This window comes from Corylus avellana, chromosome ca9 (assembly GCF_901000735.1).
Source record: "Corylus avellana chromosome ca9, CavTom2PMs-1.0".
In the NCBI taxonomy this organism is placed as follows: Eukaryota; Viridiplantae; Streptophyta; class Magnoliopsida; order Fagales; family Betulaceae; genus Corylus; species Corylus avellana.
The window spans coordinates 1656737-1666998 of NC_081549.1; the positions used below are offsets into that span (position 1 = coordinate 1656737).

Below are 10262 nucleotides of genomic sequence, written 5' to 3' on the forward strand. Positions count from 1 at the left end.
ATGGGATCGGAGACCGCAAATCATGGTTCTTGAGTAGAAAAAAGAACATGTTCATTTCTTTTTAAATAACCATAAATAAGATCGCAATGCCTGGGGAATAGATGTGTTCATTAGAATGTGCCTAATGTCAATGAAGTCAACAGTATTTTCCATATCATCCCAATTGAACCTCAAAGACACCATAACCCAAATCGCAAGCTTGTATCCAATAGAGAGTGAGGGCAGGTTTGGCATATGTACAGAAATAGTTATTCGATCTAGATATGAGGAATAGAATATAGCTGGAATTACTATTTCCTGGATCAGTACTGGAATTCTCCTAAAATGAGGAATAGTGATCATCTTAATAAAAAGGTATGGAATAGCTATTTTCTCAATAATAGAATAGCTCTAAAAATGATTTCCCCCAAAATAACTATATGTTTTTTTCCTGGGCACCAAAAAAACCTTTCACTGGGTGGCCAACCACTCCCATGGATGACCAATTTCTTGTGTGCCTAGGAAAAAATATTTTGAGAAAAATGACTTTTTGGGAGCTAGGCATTACAAACCTGCAATTGAGAAAAATTTAAGTACCAATTGCAGGTTTGGTACTAAGTTTTGTAGGATATTTCGGGCCTTCCAGTGATATTTTGTAATAACAAGACTATCATTGAGGAATTAAAAAGTTCAAATACGCATCAATACATTCAATACAGCATTACAAATAAAACGTTTGCCTTGCAAGCACAGAGCTTACTCGCAGCAAAATCGCTTCACTACAACAAAAGCTCAAAAGTAACACAACTAACTAAAATAGCTTCACACACTTACAGAGCCATGATCGAGTTTAGTTTTTTGGATGCTGATATGCATAAATGGTGAAGTGGGTCTGCAAATATGTAAGAACTAATAGCACAAACGCAACAAATGCCGAAATCAACAACCATGGCTTGCCAAAATACTCTCGCTTGAAGCTCGTCCACTGCCATTTGGCCCAATGCAACCTTTTTCTATCAAAGTAGTCGTTTACATCTTCGAAAAAATCCAACAAATAGTCGTTATCGATTTTATAATCTCTATATATAGTCAAGTCCTTGCCCAAGTTGTTGATGAAAACCGCAGCGTCGTTGTCGGTGCCAAAGGAATTCGCAATGATGCGACGGTCACAAAGGTACTCGATGTCCTTGTCGGTGTTGACAAGGCCATCCAAGAAGGTAGCGTAAATCGAGAAGTGCGTGGAACATCTGTGGCACTGCTCGAATGCCACGCAGTTCACTAAGAATGAGCACATTTCGTGGTCAAGAGCTATAACGGGCATTTCAATCACACCTCTCTTGAATTTCACCTCCAAGAAGCTGTCCGCCATATCTCCCTTGATCTTAATGCCCACACGGCGTAACTTGGTGACACAGGGAGAGGGAATTGGACTGAATAGTTTGAACTGCCTCCAGTACTGCTTCTCAGAAAAGAAGAAGCGCATCCACGGCTTCTCATTATGACCGGGTGGGATAAATAGTGACCGAACAAGGTCCAGCAAATGCAACCATTCGGTCGGAGGCCTGTTTCTATGGATTATTGGATACAATGATCTCCCGAGAACTTTTCTGACAATAGCGAACAAGGACACATCACCTGGCTTGCAAAGTTCATATAACTTTTCCAGAACAATAAAAGGGATCTGATTCTCAAGCAGGAGCAAGTCTGTGTAGAACTTCGAAACATTTACCCTCTCTTGGCTCTCTGGCTGGTAGAGAGGATGGTCGGACTTTGCTTCCTCTTTATCAAAGTTGAAATGCATCTCTTTCTTATGATTGAGAAAGAGAAGCAAGTCTAATATAAAACAACCATCATAAACCATCATTTGAACGAAGTCATCGCTATTACCGAGTTTCTCGGTTTCGGAATAACACTCCCTGAGATCCTTTTCAATTTCAAGTGAACGTATTGTTTTCAAGCAATTCAACAAGTAATCTACCTCTTTATTCTTGATAAAGTAGCCGAGGCACTGCTTCTTGATCACCTCCATCATTTGGACCTGAGGCTTGTCGCGGTGGTAGGGCCCGATGGCGACCACCTGGGGCTCGAGCCACTTACGGTCTATGTGCTTGAACCCATCAGAAGACTTGTAGATGCAACGCTTTCCACCGGTGTCTGTTTTGCGAGGTGAATTAGATGGATTACTCTTGGAGATCTCGCTTTTCATCTTGGCTAGGAGGCGCTTGTCAATATCGCGCTCGTCAATATCGACTTCGACGACGTGACTAGCTTCTCCTTCCCCAGTTTCCATCGTGGAGTACTCAGTGCGTTTCTTGATGGCCGGCCCATTTCAAACTCTCGGCCATGTCGCAAAATTATCCTTCCGCAATACCAATTTTCTTATTGGATTTTTGGTGTTTTAGATCGATTATGGTCTTGGACTCTTGGGTGTGAAGTTGAAGCTGGTGTGTGGCGCTGTATTAAATGGAGGTTTTATCCGGGTTTGCGGGAGACATGTTAGGATTGGGCAGAAATTGGAGATGTGTGATGAAAATTCCGGATCCCACGAACTTTTATGGAGAACGTATTAAATGTTGAATGAGACGGAGAAATATTTCGTTTGACTGGTAGACGACGCCGATTTCAGAAAAAGACTCATATCATAGATGATGCCAGCTAATGTAAAAGTAAAACGACGTTCCATCAGGTGTCGCTCCCACACAAAAATTTTCCCCTAAAACTCAAGGCAAAATTTTTCCCTTACCCTTAAAAGAGCATTGATTCTTTATATGGAGTTTTTTTTCCTTAAATTTAGAGAAAATGTCAAAAAAAAAAATCATAAAAAGTCACTTAGAGCAAACTCCTTAAATGATCCTTAAATATAAGAATCGCTACTTGTGATTATTAAAATAGAAAGAAAAAAAATGTTTCTCTCTCCTGAACAATTAAAGAAGTACAAAAATAAAAACGTAAAAAAAAATAAAGAAAAATAAAGAATTGATATTTAATTAATATAGAGAATAATAAAGAGAGCTATTATAGAGTATATTAAAATATAGAGCAAAAAGTAGTTTGAATCCTTATATATGTAAGGAAAATAAGGAGAGACATTTTCTCCTATTAATAACAATAACTCATTATTTCAACAAAAAAAAATAATAACAATAACTCATATTAACAACTCAATGAAAATAAAACACAATTATCTTAAAAAATATATATAAAAAAATAAAAAAAATAATAAAAAAACAACAGCTTTTTATGATTAATATCTTTAGTTTCATCTCTATCAGGCATGCCCTTTCTTTAAATAGTTTTTTCCTCACCAAATTCCATTTAGCCAAGAACAATCTTTCTTTGTTTGATGTGAAAGATTTCGTAGAAGTTGTTTTGGATTCACAGAACACTTTCTTTTTTTGTTTTTTTTTTTTTTTTTAAGTTTTATGCGTGTCATCCTTGCGTATGGGCCATTATTCTCTGTATCGTTTCAATTTTATCGGAAGTCCCGAATGTCTGATTAACAGCACGCTTTCAGTGCAGTAGATTACGGTATATATATGTCGGTAGACTTGGTACAATCGAGTGGTTGGAATTACAAGTATATCTCTCAATCCTACTCACAGGTCGTTTACGGATATGCTCTCGGAGGCCGGCTATATTGCGTGAGCAGAGTAATATTCCCCATGTAGCCTACATTGCGTGAGGGATCAGGATCCCTGACCATCTTAAAAAAATTGCTCATCAACTTTTTCTCAAATCTTCGACCATTTAATGTCATTCAATAGCCACAATTTCGCCACATGTCCTAATTAAAGATAAATAATAAAATATTATTTATTTTAAAAAAATATTATAATATTAAAATTTTAAAAAATAAAATAAAATTGGAGTGACCGCCCACCCCAACTGAGCCATGAGAGTGGCTTCGGCCACCCCAGGGACACCAATAAAAACTTGTTGTATCAATTATATTCCTGTGAGGTAAATAAAAAACATGATTTTTTTTTTTCCCCTTTCTTCCCTCAAAAAGCATAACGGTTGGTAATAAAAAACAATGAATTCTGTTTTATTTTTCTTTTTTTACGCACAGCCTTTAAGATCATAGATCCATAATGTCTAACTTTAGTAATATATTAACAGTAAAAAATCTAGCTTATGAATTTAGCTAAATCTACCAACGAAATAAGGAAGAGAACAAAGAAACAGAGAAGAAATTCAGCCCCGGCTGCCACCGTCAAATAATTTTCGTGAAACGTAGGGCCATCACTCCCGTAGGCAGAAGAAATTCAGTCCACCGGACCACCATCAAATCAAATAATTGAGTGCTAAGCTACTTTTTTCAAATCACTTAGGGGCATACATCAAATCAATTTATAGTTGCAAGAGTACCATTTAGGCTATGTTTGGCAAAATAATGAATTTGAAGAAGTGGATAGAAATTATACTAGATTTGATGAATGTCAGAAAAAAAAAAAAAGTAAGAAATTTTTGTATAAAAAAATGAAATTTTTTTTGTTTTATATTGATTTTTTTATTTGAATAGTAATAAAAAATGATTAATGTAATATAAAAAGTAAGAATGTTGAGGTTGATGTTGAAAATAATTTTTTGAAATTTTGGGTCCGGTTCGGTCCACTAAGTGTGTTTGGTAAAGGAAAAAATTAAAAATTTTCAATTTTTATTTTGTTATAAAAATTGAAAATTTTTGTTTTGTTTTATAACTTTTTTAAATAAAAATTTCCGTTTAAAAAAAATTAACAATTTTAGTTTTAGAAAATAAAACTTTTTCGTTTTCTAAAAAAAAAAAATTAAATAAAAATTTCCGTTTTTTTTTTTAAAAAAATTATTTATTTGTTGAATTTATAGGAATATTTTTGTCTTATTGATAAATATATAGGGGCATTTTTACATTTTTGTTAGCATTGAGGGGATATTGACAATGTTTTGGTAGTTTGAGGGCATTGTTACAATTCAAAGTTTTGAGGGGACATTGTCAATTTGGTGGTGGCTTGAGAAGAGTATGTGGACTTTACCCTATTATATTTTATTATGAAACTAACTTTTGGATTATTTGCATTAAAAATATACTTTAATTTAGAGAAAAGAAGAAGAAGTATGAAAGAAAAAGAACATTAGAAAATTAAAGTAAAGAACTTTCACATTTGGAGTCTTTAGGTTTACATTTAGAGAGCATGCATTACATTTGGACTCTCGGAAAGTTCACGTAAGTGTAAACTTCTGCGCCTACCATGTGATTTATTGGGCCACAACTAGAGTTCACTTGGGTTGCATCTCCACTTATTTCCCTACTCCCCCCTCTCTCCCCCTTTGTAGTGGCAAAGATCCACCTCCCACTATTTAGTTGTTTTTTTTTCCCTGTTTTGGTTTCTTGGATTCTTATTACAAAAAAAAAAATAATAATAATAAATAATAAATAAATAATTAACATTGAGTAAAGAGTTTGCTAAATAGTATATTTTGTGAGTTTTGTTAAAATATTGGGTAAATTACCTTTTTAGTATCTAAGTTTGCACTTTTTTTTTTCTTATCTGGGTTTCAAATCCTATCACAAATAATAACTGACCAACTTAGTACATTTGTTGTGTTCCGTTAGCCAAAACTAACGAAATTTCACATGTCGTCACAGACAAATGTCACGTGTCCTACAAAAATTAAAATTGTTAAAAATAATAATATTAAAAACAATTAAAAACTAAACCCTAAAAAAATGAATATTATTGTGGCCCAGCCACCCCCAAGGCTTGTCTAGGGGTAGCCGAACCACTCCCAATGGCCAAAATGGGTTGACAGGGCCACCTCATAAATTTTCAACTTTTTTTTTTTTTTTTCAAGGTTTAGTTTTTTAATTTTGTAATTATTTTTATTTTTTTAGGACACTTGGCATTTGTACGTGACGATACGTGTGATGAAATGTGACTAATGTACTAAGTTGATATTTTTCCATAAGTCAGATATCATTTGTTATAAGATTTGAACCTCAGGTGGAAAAAAATAAAAACGTGCAAACTAGGTACTAAAAAAGTAATCAACCCTAAAATTTTAAAGAAAAACTAAAAATAAAGATTTCATTGTGAATACTTTATACTTCTAGCTTTTCTTTAAAATTTTAACAAAATTCACAAAATACATCATTAACAAACTCTCTATTCAATATTAAATTTAATTATTGTCGGTGATGCTCTCTATTGTAATTATAATGTTAAATTAAGGTGATTATTGTATAATGAATTAAGGTGATTATTGTAATTGATTATAATCACTAAAGTCCACAGCACGAATAGCCATGCATGGACCATATTCCAGATATTTTATTACCCACTTTTTCTATAATTCTACACATCTTCAGAGGAGCTTGGATTTTACATTGTAGACAAAACATGAATGGCATGTGAAAATGTGATCAATCATCTGTGGAATTTGCTTGGCCAAAGAAAAAGTAATGGAGGAATTGAATTTTTCACAAGCACGGCATAAGAACGTGCCACATGCACAAATATCTTGGTATATATTTTTCACGCTTACAAATTCAATGAACCAAAAAAATAAAAAAATAAAAGGTGCAACATGTGAACTACCTAATTCAAACAACCATGTGCAACCGTAAAAAGAGATTCTATTAAATGAATGATGCGATGTTATGTATTTTTTTTTTAATATTAAAAACAAAATTATCATTAAAGGTCATTAAAACCATGTGCGGCCAGCAGTATGACAATCACAAAATTAACCTTTAATCTTATCCGAATTCTCAGAGCAAAGACTTAGATAGGATAGAGCCGATAGGCCAAGGGATGACCTTTAAAATACTCTTCAACTTTGTCCGAACACCTGTTGAATAACAATTACAATAGAAAGGTAGCAACAGATCAAGGGACGGATAAAAAATTAAAAACAACAAAGTTATCGGGAAAATAAAAGGTCATAAGAAAACAACAAAAAAATTCACAAAACAGCAACATTGGCGAAGGAAGGCCAGCATGTGTTAGCTATTCGCCGGCGCGTGAAGACATCCCATAGGCAATGGGCAAGAGAGCACTACGTACATGAGACCGGCCAGCAACAACGGCGGTATGCAGCGGAAGGGAGGAATGGAGGCGTCACGCGCATCGTAGAGATGTATGTGGTAATGAACGCATGAAAATTTTATAAATAATATTAAAGAAAATTCCTGTAACTTTGTAAAATTGTGTGAATTTATCAATGTGTTCTGACCAGTCGATGAAAAAGAAAATAAAGGGGCTTTATATGTGTTGTTCATCTTTTCCGAATACTGACAGTGGAAGTGGGACATGCAGTTGTGGTAAGGTTTGCTCCACCAGTGGCAAAACCTACAATCATGAAGCAAAAAAGATGGATATCCCAAATATAATAATATAATTCTTGCCATACTCCTTAATTTGGTGAAAAAGCACAACCAAAAATACAAAAATTAATAATTACGACCAGATCTCTGCTTTCTTTTCACCTTCCACAAAACAAACACATCATCATCTCTCTACCAGAATCCCAATTCGAAAGTATCAGCCTGACTGTCTCTAGCTAGTCGAGAGTAATTTATTTTATGGGTGCTTTGGGATTTGCTTGTGAAAAACCATATTAAGTTGTACCGGTTAATTCTTGGAGGCGTTTCAGTCCTTTTAACATCTTATATATATATGTTTCTGAGCACATTCAATCAAGATTTAGATGTGGAAGGCCAACTTATCACGTTGTCCTTTGAGCTCGTCAGGGCAGACTTTAATAAATTACAGCCTATTTTTACCAACCAATGAAATGTAGAAGTAAAACATCAGTTAGTTTCGCTTATTGATCATCAATTAAATTAGATGGATGATTTCACTTCCAGATATATTTTAGACGGCAAGTAGACTCAAATGTAAATGCAATGAAAGCTAAGATAAAATGGATATGGGCAAAGCAAACTCTCCCTTAGAACATAATTTGTCATGGACCATTTGTACACTCGTTAATTAGCAAAATAATCAAAAAAATAAAATGAAAGTGATTTGGTGCATTTGTAGAAGCCCAGCAACCAGGTCTCATTCTCATTGCAGGATTGATACTTCCTTTCGTAGGATAGGCGGATCAAAAAAGAAAAAAAAAGAAAAAAAAAGAAAAAAAAAGAAATCTTTTGGGTGTTCCAGTCATATTTTGAAATAAATAAGGCCATCATTAAGGAATAGAAAATTCACCCATGCATCCACAAACTAGCATTTTACATATACACGCCCTCTTTCACTAAACTTTCTGCCTCGCATGCGCAGGGCTTACCCTTGGCAAAATAAGTTCACTATACAAGAACAGAAAAGAGACACAGTAAACTAGAAGAGCACACAGATGTTACAAATTCAACATCCTCCTGGAACTGTTATCAAACAGTATTTATTGTGCGAAAGGAGGCGGAGGAAAGGGTTTAGTGTTTAGGATCCATGGCATAGTAGGTCTGCAAAAACGTAAGTACTAAGAGCACAAAGGCAACCAATGCCGAAATCCACAACCATGGCTTATTAAAATACTCACCCTTGAAGCTTGTCCAATGCCGATGTAACCTATTTTGATAATAAGCATTGACACGATAGCACAACCAAAAGAAATCAAAGTAACCCCAATCAAAGGTCACGCATTTTCCCAAATTGTTAATGAAGGTAACAGCGTCTGTCTCAATGTAATTTTCAATGACACCATAGTCACACAGGTAGTCAACATCCCCGGCGGTGTTCACAAGGCAGTCTAACAATAAAGCATAAACTGAGAAATGCTGGGAACACTTTCTGTGGGATTGCTCGAAAGCCACGCAGTTCACCAAGAAAGAGCACATTAAATCATTGAGAATTATTTTCGGCATCTCAATAACACCGTGCTCGAAGTTAACCTTCGAGAAGTTGTCATTTTCTCGTGGTTTGACTTTGATCCCTGCGCGGCGGAGCTTCGAGATAGAGGGGATATTGACTGGTATGTACGCTAGAGGCAATTCTTTATCATTGTGACGCATGGCTTCATCATGACCGGGTTGGCGGATAAAAATGGACCGAACCATGTGCAGCAAATGCAAGCATTTGTGCTCTTGGAGCCTAGAGGAATAGTCTTCGTAGCCTCGAATTCCCAGTATACTTGAAAAAACTTCTGCGCTGATCATAAACAACAAGGATATATCTTTAGAATCTTTACTGTCGAAAGTCATATTGGAAATTTCAAATAATTTTACTAGAACAAAAAATGGGATCTGATTCTCAAGCAGGAGCAAGTCGCGGTAGATCTGTTGTAATTTTACCCTCTCCATAGCTATCGGGGCGAGAGGGTGGCCATCCCAGTCCTCTTTCTTACTCTGGATTATTCCAAGTTTGTAAGTGAAGTAAGTAAAGCCAAGGCATTCTAATATAAAACAACCATCAACAACCATTATTTCAAGGAAATCATAGTCGTCTGGGTTGATCTTTTTGGAATAACACTCGGTGGCTTTGCTTAGAAGCGGACGTATGATGTCTACGTAGCGCTTTAAGTTTGACTTGTTCCTTTTGAGAACGTATTCGAGGCACTGCCACTTTAATTGCTTCGTCATAATCTGGAGCTCATGTTTGCGACTGTGAAGGGGCCCGATGGAGACTATCTGAGGCGCGTCGTATGACGTCTTACCGTTCATCTTCCTGAACCTCTCGGGAAGCTTGAAGATGCAACGGTCTTCACTCGTCACGGTGGGTTCGCTAGGTAACAGTGGGTTATTGATCCTCATCTGCTCTTCCATCTTCTGGGCTTGGCCGCCACCATCGCCCTCCTCTGGAATATTGATTAAGTGACTGGTTTCTCCTTCTACAGAATTGCCTCCCATCGTGAAACTGAATTTTGATGTCTTAGACAATGGGTATGTCGACGTTCAAACAAATGTGGCAGGTGAAGACTATATCTATTCGGCCAGTCCAAACTAACATTCAAGCATTCGAGTTGAAGGGGTTGTTTGGTAAATACCATTCCACATTTTCACCCCTAGATATTGTTCATATTTTGGTGAGAAAAAAAAATGTAAGTAATGAATGGTATAGAAAAGTGAAAAAAATAGTATTGAAAAGTAAAAAGTTTTGGTTTTGTAGGTTTTTTTTTTTTTTTTTTTTGAATAGTAATAAAAATAAATGATTTGATATAAAAGTGAGAATGTTTTGATCTTCATTTTTTGAAAAAAAAAATGTAAATAGTATTTGGAGGTAAGAGAGTGTTTAACAAACACCCTCGAAGTGCCTAAAACCTCATGTGTACAGCTAAAATTCGAAATATTGTAGTTACAATTATTT

At 35.5% G+C, this 10262-nt stretch overlaps 2 protein-coding genes across 2 annotated transcripts; both read right to left on the reverse strand.

The window, feature by feature from the left end:
* Nucleotides 1-829: 829 nt before the first annotated feature.
* Nucleotides 830-2269, reverse strand: LOC132191656 (UPF0481 protein At3g47200-like). Its single transcript, XM_059606745.1, has one exon. The coding sequence runs from the start codon at nucleotides 2267-2269 to the stop codon at nucleotides 830-832; it is 1440 nt and encodes a 479-aa protein (XP_059462728.1).
* A 6123-nt stretch (nucleotides 2270-8392) lies between these two features.
* Nucleotides 8393-9805, reverse strand: LOC132191657 (UPF0481 protein At3g47200-like). Its single transcript, XM_059606746.1, has one exon. It carries the CDS (start codon nucleotides 9803-9805, stop codon nucleotides 8393-8395), a length of 1413 nt encoding a protein of 470 aa, XP_059462729.1.
* Nucleotides 9806-10262: the final 457 nt, after the last annotated feature.

Excerpts from the sequence above, each read along its gene's own strand:
- LOC132191656 (XM_059606745.1), bottom strand. The coding sequence starts at position 2,269 with ATGGAAACTGGGGAAGGAGAAGCTAGTCACGTCGTCGAAGTCGATATT.
- LOC132191657 (XM_059606746.1), bottom strand. The coding sequence starts at position 9,805 with ATGGGAGGCAATTCTGTAGAAGGAGAAACCAGTCACTTAATCAATATT.